The sequence below is a fragment of the Grammomys surdaster genome, unplaced genomic scaffold (assembly GCF_004785775.1).
Source record: "Grammomys surdaster isolate TR1022 unplaced genomic scaffold, NIH_TR_1.0 63, whole genome shotgun sequence".
NCBI lineage: Eukaryota > Metazoa > Chordata > Mammalia > Rodentia > Muridae > Grammomys > Grammomys surdaster.
Window position 1 is genome coordinate 19141563 of NW_021604565.1, and position 19789 is coordinate 19161351.

Genomic DNA, 19789 nt, shown 5'->3' on the forward strand with positions numbered 1-19789 from the left:
AATGCACAAAGCAAAGAAAAAACACTAAAAGCAGTAAGGGAAAAAGGTCAAGAACATATAAAGGCAGACCTATAAGAATTACACCAGACTTCTCACCAGAGACTATAAAAGCCAGAAGAGCCTGGGCTGACATCATACAGACCCTAAGAGAACACAAATGTCAGCCATGACTACTATACCCAGCAAAACTCCCAATCACTATAGATGGTGGAACCAAGACATTCCATGACAAAACCAAATTTGCACAATATCTTCCTACAAACCCAGCACTTCAAAGGATAATTGATGGAAAACGCCAACACAAGGAGGGAAACTTCAACCTAGAAAAAACAAGGAAGTAATCTTCCAACAACCCCAAAAGAAGATAGCTATACAAACATAATTTTACCTCTAATAACAAAAATAACAGGAAGCCACAAGCATTTTTCCTTAATATCTCTTAACATCAATGGACTCAATTCCCCAATAAAAAGACACAGACTATCAGACTGGATACACAAACAGGACACAGAATTTTGCTGCATAGAAGAAACACACCTCAGTGACAAAGACAGATACTACCTCAGAATAAAAGGATGGAAAACAATTTTCGAAGCAAATGGGCCCAAGAAACAAGCTAGAGTAGCCATTCTAATATCAAATAAAATTGACTTTCATCCAAAAGTAATCAAAAAAGATAAGGAGGGACACTTCATACTCATCAAAGGAAAAACCTACCAAGGTGAACTCTCAATTCTGAATATCTATGCTCCAAATGCAAGGGCACCTACATACATAAAAGAAACTTTACTAAACCTCAAAACACACATTACCTCTCACACAATAATAGTGGGGGATTTCAACACCCCACTCTCAGCAATGGACAGATCATGGAAACAGAAACTAAACTGAGACACTTTGAAATTAACAGAAGTTATGAACCAAATGGACTTAACAGATATCTATAGAACATTTCATCCTAAAACAAAAGAATATACCTTTTTCTCAGCACCTCATGGTACCTTCTCCAAAATAGACCATATAATTGGTCACAACACAGGCCTCTACAGATACAAAAAGATTGAAATAAACCCTTGCATCTTATCAGATCACCATGGACTAAGACTGGTCTTTAATAATGACAAAACCAATGGAAAACCCACACGCACATGGAAACTGAAAACACTCTACTCAGTGATGACTTGGTCAAGAAAGAAATAAAGAAAGAAATTAAAGACTTTTTAGAATTCAATGAAAATGAGGACACACCATACCAAAACTTGTGGGACTCCATGAAGGCAGTGATAAGAGGAAAACTCATAGCTCTAAGTGCCTACAAAAAGAAACTGAAGAGAGTATACACTAACAACTTGACAGCACAACTTAAAGCTCTAGGACAAAAAGAAGCAAATACACAGAAGAGGAGTAGAAGGCAGGAAATAATCAAACTCAGAGCTGAAATCAACCAAATAGAAACAGAAAGAACAATACAAAATATCAACAAAACCAGGAGTTGGTTCTTTGAGAAAATCAACAAAATAGATAAATCCTTAGCCAGATTAACCAGAGGGCACAGAGACAGTATCCAAATTAATAAAATCAGAACTGAAAAGGGAGACATAGCAACAGAAACTGAAGACATTCAAAAAATCATCATATCCTACTACAAAGGCCTATACCCAACAAAACTCGAAAACCTGGATGAAATGGCCAACTTCCTAGACAGATACAAGGTACCAAAGTTAAATCAGGAGCAGATAAACCATCTAAACAGTCCCATAACCCCTAAGGAAATAAAAGCAGTCATTAAAAGTCTCCCCACCAAAAAAAGCCCAGGACCAGATGGTTTTAGTGCTGAATTCTGTCAGACCTTCAAGGAAGACCTAATACCAATTCTCTTCAAACTATTCCACAAAATAGAAAAGGAAGGAACACTACCCAATTTGTTCTATGAAGCTACAATTACACTCATACCCAAATCTCACAAAGACCCAACAAAGAAAGAGAACTTCAGACCAATCTCCCTTATGAATATCGATGCAAAAATACTCAATAAAATTCTAGCAAACCGAATCCAAGAACACATCAAAACAATCATCCATCATGATCAAGTAGGTTTTATCCCAGGAATGCAGGGATGGTTCAATATTCGGAAATCCATCAATGTAATCTACTATATAAACAAACTCAAAGGAAAAAAACCACATGATCATCTCACTAGATGCTGAGAAAGCATTTGACAAAATTCTACATCCCTTCATGATAAAAGTCTTGGAAAAATCAGGAAATCAAGGCCCATACCTAAACATAGTAAAAGCAATTTACAGCAAACCAGTAGCCAACATCAAACTAAATGGAGAGAAACTTGAAGCAATCTCACTAAGATCAGGACTAGACAAGGCTGCCCACTCTCCCCCTACCTATTCAATATAGTACTGGAAGACCTAGCCAGAGCAATTAGACAACAAAAAGAAGTCAAAGGGATACAAATAGGAAAGGAAGAAGTCAAAATCTCACTATTTGCAGATGATATGATAGTATGTATAAGTGACCCCAAAGCTTCCACCAGAGAACTCCTATACCTGATAAACAACTTCAGCAAAGTGGCTGGTTATAAAATCAACTCAAACAAATCAGTAGCCTTCCTCTACATGAAAGATAAACAGACTGAAAAAGAAATTAGGGAAATGACACCCTTCATAATAGTCACAAATAATATAAAATACCTTGGTGTGACTCTAACCAAGCAAGGGAAAGACCTGTATTACAAGAACTTCAAATCCCTGAAGAAAGAAATCGAAGATCTCAGAAGATGGAAAGATCTCCCATGCTCATGGATTGGCAGGATTAATATAATAAAAATGGCCATCTTGCCAAAAGCAATCTACAGATTCAATGCAATTCCCATTAAAATCCCAACTCAATTCTTCACAGAGTTACAAAAGGAAATTCTCAAGTTCATTTGGAATAACAAAATACACAGGATAGCCAAAACTATTCTCAACAATAAAAGAACTTCTGGAGGAATCACCATCCCTGACCTCAAGCTGTACTACAGAGCAATAGTGATAAAAAACTACATGGTATTGGTACAGAGACAGGCAGGAAGATCAATGGAGTAGAATTGAAGACCCAGAAATGAACCCACACACCTATGGTCACTTGATCTTTGACAAAGGAGATAAAACAGTCCAGTGGAAAAAGGACAGCATTTCCAACAAATGGTGCTGGTTCAACTGGAGGACAACATGTAGAAGAATGAAAATTGATCCATTCTTATCTCGTGTACAAAACTCAAGTCTAAATGGATAAAGGACCTCCACATAAAACCAGATACACTGAAACTAGTAGAAGAGAATGTGGGGAAGAACCTAGAATACTTGGACACAGGGCAAAAGTTCCTGAACAGAACACCAATGGCATATGCTTTAAGATCAAGAATTGACAAATGGGACTTCATAAAATTGCAAAGTTTCTGTAAGGCAAAGGACACTGTCAATAGGACAAAACGACAACCAACAAATTGGGAAAAGATCTTTACCAATCCTACATCTGATAGAAGGCTAATATCCAATATATACAAAGAACTCAAGAAATTAGACTCCAGACAAACAAATAACCTTATTTAAAAAATGGGATATAGAGCTTAACAAAGAATTTTCAACGGAGGAAACTCGAATGGCCGAGAAGCAACTAAAGAAATGTTCAGTATCCTTAGTCATCAGGGAAATGCAAATCAAAACAATCCTGAGATTCCATCTCACACCAGTCAGAATGGCTAAGATTAAAAACTCAGGTTATAGTAGATGCTGGCAGGAGTGTGGAGAAAGAGGAACACTCCTCCATTGTTGGTGGGACTGCAAGATGGTGCAACCACTTTGGAAATCAATCTGGCAGTTCCTCAGAAAATTGGACATAGTATTACCTGAGGATCCAGTTATACCACTCCTAGGCATATACCCAGAAGATGCTCTAACATATAACAAGGACACATGCTCTACTGTGATCCTAGCAGCCTTATTTATAATAGCCAGAAGCTGGAAAGAACCCAGAAGAACCCTTCAACTAAAGAATTGATACAAAAAAATGTGGTACATTTACACAATGGAGTATTACTCAGCTATTAAAAGCAATCAATTCGAGAAATTCCTAGGTAAATGGATGGAACTAGAAAATATCATCCTGAGTGAGGTAAGCCAATCACAAAAGAACACACATGGTATTCACTCACTGATTCCTGGATATTAGCCCAGGACCTTGAAATACCCAAGATTCTACTCAGAGGCCACATGAAGCTCATGAAGAAGGAAGACCAAGTGGGGTGATTCGGTCCTTCTTAGAAGGAGCAACAAAATACTCAAGGGAGCAAATATGGAGACAAAGTGAGGAACAGAAACTGAAGGAGGGGCAGTCTGAAGACCATTCCACCTGCATATCCATCCCATGTGCATTCACCAAAGGTAGATGCTGATGTGGAAGTCAGGAAGTGCATGCTGATAAGAGCCTGATATAGATGTCTCCTCAGAGGTATGCAAGAGTCTGACATATTCAGAGGCAGATGCTCACAGCTAACCTTTGAACTGATCATGGGGTTCCCAATGGAGGAGTCAGAGTGAAGACTGTAGGAGCTGAAAGGGTTTGCGGCCCCATGAGGAGAGCAACAATACCAACCAAGCAGTGCTCACAGGGTCTAAACCACCAGCCTGGGAGCACTTAGGGAGGGATCCATGGCTTCAGCTGTATATGTAAGAGTGGAGGGCCCTGCTGGGCATAGGTGGGAGAAAAGATCCTTGGTCTCGTGAAGGCTGGACACCCCAGGGGGTTGGAATTTGAGGGTGGGGGATGGGAGTGGGGTGGGTGTGTTGGGGTACTTCAACAGAGAAGCAGGAGGAGGGGTGAAGGGATGGGGGTTCCTGGGTGGGTGGGGGATGGGGTAAACGAATAACATATGAAATGTAAATGAAACATTCAATTAAAAATAAAATAATTCTTGAAAATGAAGGTAATAAATAGTTGCCCCAAAAATATCTTAAGCTGGATACTAATTCAATAATGTTGTAAAATTAAAGGCCCTAGTCTATTGACTATATTTTATTCCTATTTGGTATTTAGATAAAAGAAATATAATCTGGCATTCCACTGTAATTTTTCTAAGAAAAAACATGTAGTTAAAATAGCTTAAAACATTATCTTTATTTGGATATTCATATCAAAATAACCCTAGTTTGAAGCACTGTGTCTAAGTAATTTGCTTGAAAAAAGTAAAAATAGCAATGAATTATTTTTCTCTGACATATTTGTGAAATTAACAAGAAAAACTGAAACAGGAAGGGCAATAGAGAGCAGTTCTTCAAGAATAACAACTTTCCATAGAAGTTTACACACACATAAGAAAAATTATCCGCATGGCCACAAAAGGCTGTTTATCAACAACAGATTTTATCTAAAGTGTCTAGGAAAACATCACTCATGTTCTGAACCCTTGATCCCACCCCCAACTCAACACTGAGAATTTAATTTGTGAAGGAAATAGTTAAAGAAGCAGGAATACTGGAGTGTCATATTTAATCCATCCATGAAGTCTGAGTTTAAACTCCACATTTTCTTCAAAGGAAATGTGCAACCTTTTAAGATTTACTTAATGCAATAGTCTTTAGTATTTTGTGCTCAAACCTGGTTTGATAATATGTATTAACTGTAAAACAATATATGCTTTTGTACGTGGAAGATGATATAAGGTAGGCCTATGAATACTAAGTTTGTTTTTAAATCCTTTTTCTAGAACATTCAGTTTCATATTTTGGCTAGTGACCAATCATCCAATAGTCTTCTCCTTGCAGACAAGTCAATTCATCAAACGCAGGAAATAAAAGAAAATTATTGGCAACAGCTCTAATTCTATTATAAGGATGAGATAAATGCCATTATAATTATGTGTCTAGTACTGTAAGAACTGTACAATCAAGCACTAGAGGGTGTTTTCCAGCTTCTGTTAATGTGCATTTGCCCTTTTGTCACCTATACCTGGACAGGAAGAAATTGATATATAGGTAGAATGTGAAAGAAACACAGGGTAGGGTGGAAGAAATGAACTCACAAAACTGAGAACATTGTACACCCTGGTTTGATAGTTTTCTACTGACTAAGCAAGGATCCTTATCATTCAGTGTCATTAGATCCTGGAATATTTTATCAGGTAGAGTTACCTCAAATAACATAGATGCTGCAATGCGTATGTATCCATGTGCACATTTTAGCAGCATGCACTGGGCACCTGCAATGAGAAAATACCACACACTGAAGGCCCTCAGCAGTAAATGGAGACCCCAGGGCAAGCAGGAAATCATAGAGTGAAGTGTGTGGTTGCTCAAGTGCTATTTAGGCTATTCTAAAGCACAGAAATTGGTGAGAAAATAAATTCAGACTTGTTGTCAATCAGTTTTGCCCTAACTCTTATGTGGGACTCCATGTAGGAAAATGTACAGTGTGGAGTTAGGGTGGCCTAGCATCACATAGGTGTTCTCCCTCATCTATGAAGACAACTCTTGAATTGCAGACATCTGAATGGCCAGGCCTCCAAGACCAGAAGAAGAGAATAGACGGGAGACATACACCTCTAGTGCCTCCGAGTAGCCATGTTCTTGGCCCTGGACCAAAATACCAGAACTATTTTAATTAATAGCAACAATGATAAATAAAATAGGAAATGAGATAAGCGGTCCCGGCCTACAAAAACAAGGCTTTTCTTCTCATTTTTACAACTCTCTGTGTGACCTACAGAAGAAAAGTACACGCAAATAATATTTTAAGTTCCAGAATGTGCTTTTGCTTTTCCAAGCAAGACTGCCTACTGATAAATCCAAGAGGGAGGTCATGAATTGAATGGGAGCTATTTAAAATGGGCAACCCCCTCCGCTCTCATGTAAAGTAATTGTAAGCCTTTCTTTAGTGGTTCAAAGTTTTTAGATAAACCGTCAGACTCAATTAAGCACTGTGACTTCAAGAAGATGGTGTGTCTGTTGAGCAAGACAGGAGGGCCTCCAGACAGGGGTCTGTGTGGTCTGTCACCAGACCTGCAGGAGGGACAGAGCCTAGCTATTGTGTAGCACTGGGCAACACAACCTATTGCCACAGCCAATTTAACTATGGGATTTAGAGCCTTGGTGTGGACAAATGGCAAAGACAGAGCATGAGGACGGGGCATGTCATTTGGTATGGAAGAATTAAGGCTTTGTCCACAAAGACAACTGCAGAAACTTCTAAAGGCAGACTTGTAATTTAGGATTAACAAGAGGAGACATCGCCGTTTAAATCCTGCTACTCATTCTGTATGGGTTAAGGGCAGAGTTCACAGAGCTGGGCTCCCTGTGATTGCCTGCTGGTCTTGAAGTGCGCCACTGTGTAACCTTGTAAAAATGGCCTTCTTTCTCTACGCCTCCATTTCTGCATGGGACAAGTTAGTGTGGTAAATATTGCCTTACATTAATTTTCAAAAATCATGCATGTAAAGTTTTCCCAGGGTTCTAATAATGGTTAAATGTGTCCAATACAATATCTAAAACCATCCACGGTCATATCTAACATTTAACTAACAATTCCTGTGTAAAAATCTAATGCAAAATTATTTGTGTATAGTATGCTTACATCTAAAATAACTCTACAGAGTAGGTAGTTATTTCGTCGATTTTATCCATAATGAAATAGAGAAACAGAGAAGCGAAGGAGCTTGCCTAAGGCCACACTGCAAGTAAGAACCACAGTCAGGATTCTAAATTTCTGTGGTCTGGCACACAAGTTTTATCAATGGGTTGTATCATCTTTAAACCTGACACAGGAGCAGTGGACAATGTATTGGCTTTCATATCTGTCTAATTCGATGGGTTTCCGCTTCAAGACAGACTTTAATGGATTCATTTCTGCTTCCCTGTACCTTGAAGACACGTCTTGGAGGGACAGTGTATTTGGTCCAAGTGACTGGCTGACAGGTTGCTTGCCTTTCCTTAAGGCTGAGCTCTTGCTTTTCCTGCTATATCCTTAATTTCAAGCTCTAACTCACTGCTGTCCCTCTGAAAAATCCCGACCTGACCCCTCACCCATTCTCGGCCTCCAGAAAGGGACAGTCACTGGCTTCTCTGTTCATCCCACCAGCCTCTCCACTTCATCATCCCAGCATCCCATTCCATGGCTTGTGTGTGGCAGCTCTCTCTCAGCTCTTCAATGAAAATAGGATCAGAGAAAACAGATGGACAAGAGAGAAGAGCAGGGAGACAGTTTCTCCCAGCTCTGAGGTTCACCCTCCACCTCTGCTTTCTGGGCTTTGGTTATACTGAATTCTCCCAGCTGCAGAGTAAGGGAAGAACAGGTTGGAAAAAGCAAGTCACCCTTCACTGGCACTCTGAAGACTTGAGAGAAATGAGAGAAGAAGGAGCAGAGAGAGAAGGATTGACAGAGGGAGGAGGGGAGGTAGGTCCCTTTTAGAATAATTAGAAAGCTAACAGTCAACTTTTGTGAAAAGTGACATTAGGGCATTCTCGCCCTCTAGGTATCAGGTCCCTACAGCTTCAATCCTCCCATCCTGAAAGGCCAGTCCCAGCAGAACCCCTTCAGTCTTTTACTGAAGAAAATGAAAAACATCCCCAGAGATGATGCCATGAATTGGCATGTTCATGAAATTGTCCTTATTCAGAACTGTCAGGTGTATGCAAAATAGACACAACATAGTTTCTTAAAAGATAACTCATAAATAAAAGTAAAAAAATAAAAGCAAATGTCAGCTATAATCAAACAAACCAGCATGAAGAAGTGGAAAATATCAACACACTTGCACAAGGTTGACTTTCTTTGACCCTCAATATAATTCTGTATGAAGTGAATATGATACTTTCCAATACTAGGAAATCATCAACCATCACAGAATCCTAAGTACAGACAAACACCAATGATGTGCGAACAGATATATAAAATAAGTAAAGTGACACACACCTTGCCATGGACTGACCATCTATTATTTTAACACATTTGAGTCATCCTAACTAGGGTGGACCTAAACATTTTAAGAGTCTAGAAAAGTGAGTGTGTTTGTCTGTTTTAGTGATTTCAACATTTAATAATATTAAAACACTTTGTAGCTGACAGGTTTCATACTAGCTTAGGAACAAATACTTAGTCTAACGACTGTTGGCTTTCTTTTCATCTATCAGGATATACCTGCCTCACATTTAATCACTTGGTAGCTTTGCTGAGGGCATCTGAAAGACATTTCTTGGAACTTATGGGGCCCCTGAGGCTGTTGCTGGAAAGGGAGTCAGGTAGAGCCCTGGGCAGGTGTCATCCCACTTCTCCTCGTAGACCTACTACCTGCTTCAATGCAACACGGGAGATATCTTTCACATTCTTCATTTGAAAATCAAGTTCTGTTCCTGCCAATTACTTCAAATGCATCAGTTCATTCATTCAAAGGTAGAGATAAGGAGGATCTTGAGGAAGATGGAGGAGATGGAGGAGGGAAAACTCTAATCAGAATATATTGTGGAGAAAATATCTATTTTCAAAGAAAGAAAAATAGAAAAAGAGAAAAATATAAGCTAGGCATTAATAATGGAGAAAAGCTGAGTTTAGTGGGGTGTGGTCTTCCTAGGGGAGGAGATGGGACATGGAGGTTGTAGGGCTCACTGGCCAGCCAGACTAGACCACTTCATGAACTCCAGGTCAAAGAAAGAACCTATCTCCAAATGAACAAATGAATAGATAGATATATAGATGATAGATAGATAGATAGATGATAGATAGATAGATAGATAGATAGATGGATGGATGATAGATAGAGATAAATAGATAGATAGACTGACAGACAGGTGGACAGTAGCTGATGAATGACTACTGAGGTTGTCCTCTGACCATTGCATGTATACACATACATGTGCACCATGACATATATAGTTACACAACCAGAAATAGTAAACTTCTATTACTGATATTTTTTATTATAAAATATTCGGTTTATTATATACCTATTGAACTACTGCTCAATGACTATTAAATGACTTCCCTCTGATACTTCTATTTTTACTATTTAAAAATCAAAGGAAAGAGGAAAAAGATAAGACTGGAGATATTGGTAATAAGACCCAAATTTTATATCTGACATTTTTGCAAGGAGACAATATGGATGCAAAGCCTGATTGCTAGAGCAGTTCTTGAGCAGAAGTCAATACTCACTGAGCTCCCAACCAGCTATCTGCATGTTTATAGTGGCAGGAGTGTTGATGTGTCCTATGGCACTCTGGGACTCTTAATTTAGAGAAAAAAATGTAACTTAAGGGATTAAAAATGTTTACTGGTTTCATCTAGAATAATTTGTAAGGACTAAGATTATAGTTTACCACATTAGACATTCACAAACAAAACCTATAATTACCTACAAAGCATATGCCCTTCCCAATAACTTATCCTGCAGACAACCTCAGCCATCCCATAGAAATTTGTAAGTTTGATCTTCAAGAATGTGGTGCTATGAACACGTTATGAGTAATTAAGATTCTCACATTATTACTTATTACTTAGTAATCTTATTACTATTGCGGCTGCTGATTGATCACACACACACACGTTGATATCTCTGGTAACTTTTGTATTTCCTCAACAGTTTAAAACAAACAAGAAATACAATTTCATTGAAAATATGGAGGAAGTGTACTCTAAAGTCAAACAGGATTTTTCTCACACTGTATTTTTCTAATAAAAACAAAAGAAAAGAGACCTAAACACGTTACCAGTGGAATGGTGAGCTTCGTCTGACTCCATGCAGCCCCTGTATTTTAGAAACTGTTCATTTGTCTGTTTGGAGGAAAAGATTCTGCTCACGAGTTGGCAGCTAGGACCGACCAAGCCTAACTTCATCTCCCATCTGATATTCCATGTGAGAATTAAAGGAGAGCATTCAGAACCTACATAAACATAACCTCTAAACACGGAGAACATAATCCAGAGGGGGCTTTGCTCTTTAGAAACTCTTTGATAACAGAGGGGCACATCTTTTGTACACATTGTAAAAAGATTTAAACAGTGAGAGGCCCTTCTTCCCTCAAACCATGAGGCCAAAACCAAAGGGGGTTTGGAATTTCCCAACTTCACTGCAAAGGATAATCTTGTATTGGAACAAAAGTCGTGGGTGACTCAGAATGTAATTAGTCTTGTGCATCTGCGCAAATGGTACAGCATAGCTTGTGGTATTTAAAAAAAAGAAAGAAAGAAAAAAGAAAGAAAGAAAACGAACAAGGAAAGAGAGAAGAAAGAAAATAAGGCCCAGGGAAAGGTCATTTGTGAGTCTGTCCCAGGCCAAAAGCACTGGGAAAAGCAGACTTCCTAACTCAGCCTGAGCTAGCACCACAGTTGATAATACCCTGAATTTGGCAACAGAGAGTCCCATTCTTTGCTCCTCCCTTTCGTCAACTGTGAAACTCTGCTCACTTTCTAATGTTTGATCTGAAACTAATGGGAAGGAAGTCGCTTTTCATGTGCACTGGATGCAAGTGGAGTGGCTGACTGAAGTTCATGGCTGAGACCACAAAATGGTTCTGATGTCTTGTCAGCATCCTTGCTAATGTCTCAGCCAACGGGGTGGAACAGGCACAGGGAACAGGAGACCCCACACTTGTTCGGAAAGAGGTGGGAAATTAGAATTGTTTTCCAGGTGTTTTCTCTCTTCAGCGTGTATCAGCTTCAAGACTATTTCTCTGTTCACATGATAATGGGTAGGGGAAAGAAAAGACACAAAATTCCCTTACTTGTACTCTAAAATGTCACCTCCCATCATGCCAAATACCACGCCAAGAACTGGCTTAGTAAGGCTTTCTGCCAACTGGCAAAGTCCTCCCTTTGCCTGCTGGAGGTCAATGTTTTTCCCACACAACCAACTTCACAGTTTACCTTACAATAGTCCCAATATCAATGCTGTTTCCTCTTATGATATAGAACAGGCTTAAGCAGTTTTTTAAAGGGCCAGATACTAAAATAAATATTTAAGTACTGTTGGCCATTTAATTTCAACTATAATGCCTCCATTCTGTCTTTGTAAGACAAAAACAGCCTTGAACAATGGATAGAGGAACGAGGGTGGTTGTGGTTCTGTTTCAATCAAATTTTATTTATAAACATGGTGACAGACAGGATTTGGACCAAGGGCAATGATTTGATGATTTTGATGTAGTTGACAGAAAATATATTCAAATTGCATATTTAAAGAGAAATATGTGGAATATAGCTAAGTGTTATTGTCATAAATGTTATTTATACTTTGTATGGCTCGTTTCTTTACTAGCTGAAAAAAATATATTTTTCTATTTTTATCTATAAGAGGGGTTGGCTCCAAGATCTCCTATTGGTGGACACAGTTTATAAATGCTTAAGTCTCTTATACAGAATACCAGAATATTTTCATATTCTTTATACACATTATGTTCTTTAAAACAACTCTGGAATTCTTATAATACCTGATATAACCTAAGCACTGTGTAACAGATTGTTTTACCACACTGTCCAGGGAGGAATAACAAAATCTCTGTGTTTAAATCCAAATCCATGTTTTTAAAGTATTTTTGACCTGAGGTTGGTTGAATCTGTGGGTATGAGTCTGCATCCTCTGGCCATTGTCTCAGGAAATTTTGTCAAACAGTCATTATGCAACCAAAATAAATAAATAAATAAATAATGCAGTTAATAAAAATTAAGCAGCATTAAAGTTTTTACTTCGTCGTACATCATGCCTGTGATAAGCAAGCCATTCCTTACTAACGCCCTATCATGTGCCATGTACTCTTTTAGGTATAATGCAAATTGAATCAAAAAGTGGCAAACCCTGTGCTATAAGGAAGTTTACATGAACATAGATGGCTAAGACAGAATAAATAATTTGAGAAACAGTAGTCAGTATTATTCCACATGGCAGTAAATGCCCTAAAAAATAATGTGGTTTTGGTTCCCTCCCTGAGATTGAAGATTAAGTCTCTATTCTTGAAAGTACCGTGCACTTCAGACACAGGGCCCATGGATCTGCACTGGATATGTCTTGAAATCTCCCTCCCTAAAGGCCAGCTTTCATGGTTCCAAAATGTCCCATCCAAGGGGCAGAATCAACAAACAGTCCTACCCAGCTATGACATCTATGAACCACAACAACTAGCATATCACAGTAACCCTAAAAGAGTAACAGCGGCACCCACCCTAGGCAGAAACCCACAGTTTTCTAACTAGACTTAAGACCAGTTCAACAATAGAAAACTCAGGCATGGTACTGGAAAGCTAACTGGGCATGGAAAATTATTGAAGGCTAGGGAAGTTATGGAACTTGGGAAAGAATCCATCCCGACCACTTTACTGAAGAAGCATAATATCTAACTGTATTCTAAAAATTCATCCTCATACCTTCAGATAAGTATAGGTCTTACCTTTCATCAAAGAAATGTCTCTTTGTAACAAATGGAGACCGTCGCAGAAAACAACAACTGATCCAAATGCAGAGAAAGGTGATCTGCCATGGCTAGCCCTAAAATATATCTATAGCTCAATTCCTGGACTAGGGGGAGGGGGGACGTGGAAAGAATATAAAAACCAGAGGACTGGAAATTTGATGTGAGAATGTGTCTCCTAGAATTGTCAGAGATGCTACACCCATGAAAGTATCCTTATAATTGGTGCTTATACAAGACCAAAATACCTGAACAAGTATGATATCAAGAGACATACTAACAATGAAAGAAGAAACATCATGGGGCTCCAACACTAGAGAGTCAGTTACAGGCAACTAAGGAAGAATTGGAGCAATAGTCTTCCTCAGGGAAGCCTGTTAATTGATTATCTAATACCCAAAACTATATACATACTAGTAAAATTATAAACAGACTGAGCATGTTGTATTTATATATTTAGGAATTACACAATTAAAAACAGAGTGGTCATGTATTCAAAAAATATTCAAGGGTTTGTACAGAAGGGATTGGTGAGAGGAAATGAAAGGTAGAAATGATATAATTATACTTTACCTTAAAAAACTATAAAAATAGAGCAGTGTAACACATTAGCAAGTCACTCAATAGGCTGAGGAAGAGAAGGCAGCTCAGAGAGAACTTTTGGGGGAGGGAAGACCTAAGAGAGACAGACAGATGCATCCAGGCTAATTGCTAAGGACCAATTTTCCACACTGAGTAAATAGCTTGTAAGTGCCTGGGGCAGGAAGGAGCTTGTGTCTTGGAGAAATCACAAGAAAGTCCAAGCCATTTGAGTGTCTGGAATGTCCTTTGAAGGTAACAATGATGAGGCCAGAGAAGGGAGGATGGGGAGGGGCTTTGTGTAAGCAGTTGGGGTTTCATTCCTGCATGATGGGGAGCTATGGGAAGATTTTAAGGAAGAAAGTAACATATTTTTTAATCATTTTAAATTATATAAACCAGCAATTACCTATGGAATGTTCACTATGGAGAGGAGAGTCCATGTGAAATGGTGGACTATAAGGCATGAGATGGCCTGCAGTCTCCAGGGAAAGACATTTCTTGGCCCTTAACGCTGAGATCTACCTAAAAAAATTAATACCGGCCATAAGCTGTGCTGAGTCTCTAATAGCTACAATTGCCCAGGTTCTGTGGAAGAAATGATGGCCTCCAGGCCAATGAGAGAACCTTTCCTTTTTTTTTCTTTTTTCTTTTCTTTCTTTCTTTTTTTTTGTAATGTTGTGGCTTTTTTTAAAAAATTAATCCTTCCATTCATCTACATCTCACATGATATCTCACTTCCTGGTAACCTTCCTTAAAAGTGGTAAACAGAGATCCTGAGATGACACTTACAGTTGTTGTCTGAACCCCACACATGTCCATACATACCTACACTCACATTTGTGCAACATATGCACATTAATAATAACAATAATATTAACCATAGCAACAATCAATCCTTTGATAACCCTAGCATTTAGGTGGCTGAGGCAAGAGGATTGACGAGCCACAGGTTTGAGGCCACCATGTACTACACTACATAGTGAGTTCCAAGTACTACCTTGGGGTACTGAATAAGACCTTTTCTTAAAAAAAAAACCACCAAATGTAAAAACCTACCAATAAACAGCAGCAGCAGCAGCAGCAACAACAACAACAACAACAACAACAAGACATTTCAAGAATGGCCAATGAGATGGCTCAGAGGTGAATGTGCTTGCAACCAAGCCTGAAGACCCAAGCTTGATTTCTGAAACCCATGTCCTCTAACCTCCACAGGAGGGGGAGGGGCATTTTAAGCACACACACACACACACACACACACACACACACACACACCATCCCCCAAGAATAGAAAATGGGAAAAACCTACCACCCATTTTCTATTCCCTGTTAGTTACCCAAGATGTGGTCACTATCATCTGGTACTACTGGAAATATTTCCAAAAAGAGCTTTATAATATAGAAGCCTCAAATGCAAACAGCTACTGTGATGTTAAATACATAATTACACAGCTCTCTTCTTTCTGCCAAGTGCCATCATCCTAAATCACATTAACAAAGGACTAATCATGGAAATGGACCTCCTTGAATTAAGCCCATCCTGTCAAGAGAGCCTTGCCATGACAATTGTCTTGTATAACTTGCTTGTCAGTTGTAAAACTACAAAACTTGAGAAATGAACGTTGAGAGTCTTACAAAGTGTCTTGTGTGATGGCCAATATCTTACAATAGATATTTTTAAAATTCCACTTTACTAGTGTTTAAGGATGGGAACAGATTATCACAGCAACCATCTGGATTCATATTGCTTTGGTAACACACTTTTTTTTTTCTGCATCAGGAGCTTCCCTAACAGCTATTGTCAACCTTTGAATAAATGGCTGAACTAATTTGATGTGTATACATTGTTTGCATTAGTTTCTACACAACATTACTTCTTAACTTATAGCAACTACTTAGAATAAAAAGTAGAATTGCATAAGTTGTAATTATTGTCTTCAGAGTCATTACAGTAAAAAATGTTCATATGAGTTCAAAACAAACATATTACTTGAAGTTTGTAGTCTGAGTTGAAGAAAATACTAATTAAGGGAAATTTATGAGAGTCTTTAGCAAGTTCTTTGATGAATGCATTTATTTGGCTACTTGATCCTCCACCCAATCACATTAGCAATGACAAAAGATATGCAAATTCAAGTAGACAATAGTGAAGCCAACTGCTCTGACTCATACCAACTGGGCCATTTCAAAATGTATTCAGCTTGATTTATTCTTGTGAGGATTGATATAACCAAGGAACATTTTAATACTTATGTTTGGTCATAATCTGAAAACTATGCCTTAATCTCTGCCTAAGAACAAAGCCAATGAGAATCAAATTTATTTCACAAAACCAATTAACATATCAAATGTGTGCATGATGTAACCCCAGCAGAACCGTGCACTGGCCCTGTCACTGCTGAATAATTGCAGAGCAACAACAGAAAATATGCATCGCTATGTGAATCACCATTTTGATTGTATGCTTAAAAGCAAACAATACATTACATTTTTTTTTCTAGAATAGCTCATTCATGATTTAGAACTCTTATTTCCCACTGGTGTCCCCCTCAAAGAACCGAGATTGATCATGATTCAGGTCTCAGTGAAAACACTGTGGATGGAATATTGACCATAATAACAAACTATTAAACCAAAGTCATTTATTCACTGAAGGATGAAACGCTGCCATAGAAACACCAGATGTTCTATTATAAACTAATTCTATGACTAGTACTGGAAAAAGCGTCTATGATCCTCAAAGATTGTGTGCCTGTGTTTCGTGCCTCGGTCTTAACTTTTCACCTGTGATCTGAACAGGAAGCTGCAGTTCCAAGTCTGGGAACTCCAGAAGTCGCAAGTTCCTGTTCACCCGTTGAAAGAAGTAACTGTGATCCTAGTTCAGTCCCTAGTGGACAAAAGGAGAAGAGCTTCCATCAGGCATGATTCAGCAGCAGGCGCAGACCTAAGTAAGTGACCGGGACCACACAGAACAGAAGTTTGCCTTTTCCCCATCCCTTATCCTTTTGGAGGGTTTGCTGTGGTACCAGCAGCCTACTCATGAGCCCCCTGCTCACAATGAGGCAAGAGTTTAGCCTGGAGGAGAAGCGTTTACAAATGCTGTCATGGCTCTAGAAACATGTACTTACCTGTTACATAGCTAAACAGCGATTAGGGAATGAGCTGAAATAAGTACTCAGATTGGAAAGGCAGTTTTAACAACGGCAACTGCAAAATGTTCTGTGGCTTATAAAAAAAAGACCCTCACACGGATCAGTTCGACTTCTGTAAATTGGGATCAAGTATGTACTCAGCATGAACGTTCCTCAGGAGACTGAGGCTCCCAGATGACATTGTCTCCGTCCCTAACCCAGGGAACTGGGACTTGTCAAGAATTCACACAGTCTTCTTGTGTTCAGCCCAGTCTGCAGGTGCACACAGGAGACTCCATGGGCACAGTTTCTACCCTTAATGTGGGCAAAACCCCATTCTTACAATTTTCCCATCAGAAACTATTTTCTTAATTTCAGATGTTAGTTCTCATATACCACTTTGTGAAGTTAAGTTCCTTTAACTTACAAATACAATCTTTCTAAACAAATACAATATGTACTTTATACTTATTCTCATTTAATAATTTTATTAAAGGGGGGGCTTTTATGAAGATTTCCCATGGCAACTCACAAAACTTGCTGTACATTCCATTTAAACCTCTGTTAATATCACCATTACGATTTCCTTTTACAACAACTTGCCCAAGAAGTGCGCGGTTTCTTTTTCAAAGTTAGGCTTTGACTGTCAGACTGCTCAAGATAAACTTTAGGAAAAAAAAAAAACAGGGTTGACATAAAATTTGCTAGCGTTAGATGCACATTTAGGAAGCCACAGGATCAGAGGTTCCCACAAGCCCAGGACCCTTGGCTTACCCAGGAAGTGGAGCCCAGAGAAGAGAGCCCTTTTTCTTTTGCAAACACTGCCCCCCGGAGCAAAAGGTAAACACAAATGCCCCCTCTGGAACTCTGAGCTCCCTGCAGAGAGGGAAGGGAAAGGCACAGAGCAATTAGAAACCGAAAGCGATCACTTACTTTTTGCAGCCACTGAGTATAATTTTCCATCACATGCTCCAGATGCTGAAGTTTCTGGGAAGAGAAATCCGGCTCCACGTGTGGAGCATCCCTTTGCAGAGCGTTGGTGTTGTACTGCTCTGTCGCACTCTCACGGCAGTTCCCGTCGTGTTCTGGAAGAATGAAAGTGTAGGCACATTGCCCATGTTGAATCCGGTTATATCTTCTCCCTCCGTTTTCTGGACTTCGGCGCTGGTTGCTGCACCCTATGTGAGTCAGAATGGCAGCGAAGAATGCAAAGGAAAGGAAAACTGTCATTGTACTGTCAGCACTCGCCTTCCGTGCCTCCTGCAAAGCTTGCTCCTCTCTTCTGACCTTTAAACTAGTTCTTTATTTCAGGTAAAACTGCTTGTTTGACTCTTTCCCCTTTAAAGAAAGCGTTTGAAGAAGATCCACAGAAAACTAGCCATTTGTTAGCTTTGTTCTAAAAAAAAGCGGTACTTTAAAAAAAATTTTTTTTCTGTAATGATAGTTTCCTTCGTTAAAACTTGAGATATTTATTGCAATAGTAGCTTAGATTTATTGTTTCCTCTCTGTGTAACCGTTCAGCGTGGAGCCTGCCCGAGTGAGCTGCGAGTACATATTCTAGCCACTTTCCTCTACCCTATCTGCAGCAGATCTGCTATTTTCTCCCAGACCTCAGTGAGTTTTATTAAGGTTGCACATCCAAGCCAAGCTGGAAGCAGGCAGCCTTCACAAGATGACTTGACAGGAATGCATGAGTGTGCCCCTATGCTAAGGATTGCTGATGGCTTTGGGCGGCGGATCGGCTTACAAATTGGCTAGATGCGCATGACCTCGATCATGTATGGGCCTCCCGCCCCCTTCCGCAGACAATTGCCTTGAGTTCTTAGCAGATGCACAGAAAATCAATAAACAGAGCAGTCCACCTTAATACGTTTGGGTGCGCTTGCTGACCTACTAAAATCTAGCAAGCTAGAAATATGTTTTCAAAGTTACTGTTTAATTGAGAAGCCTTAAATTGGCACAATCCCCAACGGATTATTTTTTTTATATAATTCTATAAAATTATTAAATTAAAAAAATTTTACTCTGGGAAAAATATTTAAAAACTATTTTTAGAAATGGCATTCTTCCTTTGTATTTACATAGGCTTTAAGGAGGAGAGAAAAAGAATCAAAGGATCAAATTGTCAAGGAAATTACCATAATTTGTCACTCAAAGCAACATATCACGTGCATACTAAGTAGTATTTTGAAAGCACCTTTTGGGATATGGATTTTAAACGAAGCTAGTTTCTTGGTCAGAATGCAGCTGTTCACATTCTGTGAGTATAAATTGAGCAACTTCCCTACAACAACAATGTGGTTACAGTTTAAGACAGTGGCCTGAGAATTATTAATTCCTGTGGTACATGCTAATCATATATTTCACAAGAACCTCTGGCATTGCTATGGCTTTCTTCAACACTGGTATGGAAATTCCACACAAATCCTCTGTGGCTACAGAGGCAAACCATCTGAGAACAAGCATGTATCAGGTGTGCCAATGGCTTATACAAGAGAAACCTCTGTGGTTTTGTTAAAGAAAGGAAGCCATATGATCGGAAGGTGCTTTCCTCAGTGTAAAATATAAATATTTGAATAAAGGTACAGTCAAATGCAAAGACTAGGAGATGGTTGCAGAACTTAGGAAGGC

At 39.0% G+C, this 19789-nt stretch overlaps 1 protein-coding gene across 1 annotated transcript in view; it reads right to left on the reverse strand.

Annotated features, from left to right (window-relative positions):
* Positions 1-18910, reverse strand: part of Angpt1 (angiopoietin 1) — a 237252-nt gene extending 218342 nt beyond the window's left edge. The window contains exon 1 of the mRNA XM_028766217.1: positions 18092-18910. Within this exon, the coding sequence (XP_028622050.1) occupies positions 18092-18388 (297 nt within the window). The 5' untranslated portion in view covers positions 18389-18910. The remainder of the gene's footprint in view (positions 1-18091) is intronic.
* Positions 18911-19789: the final 879 nt, after the last annotated feature.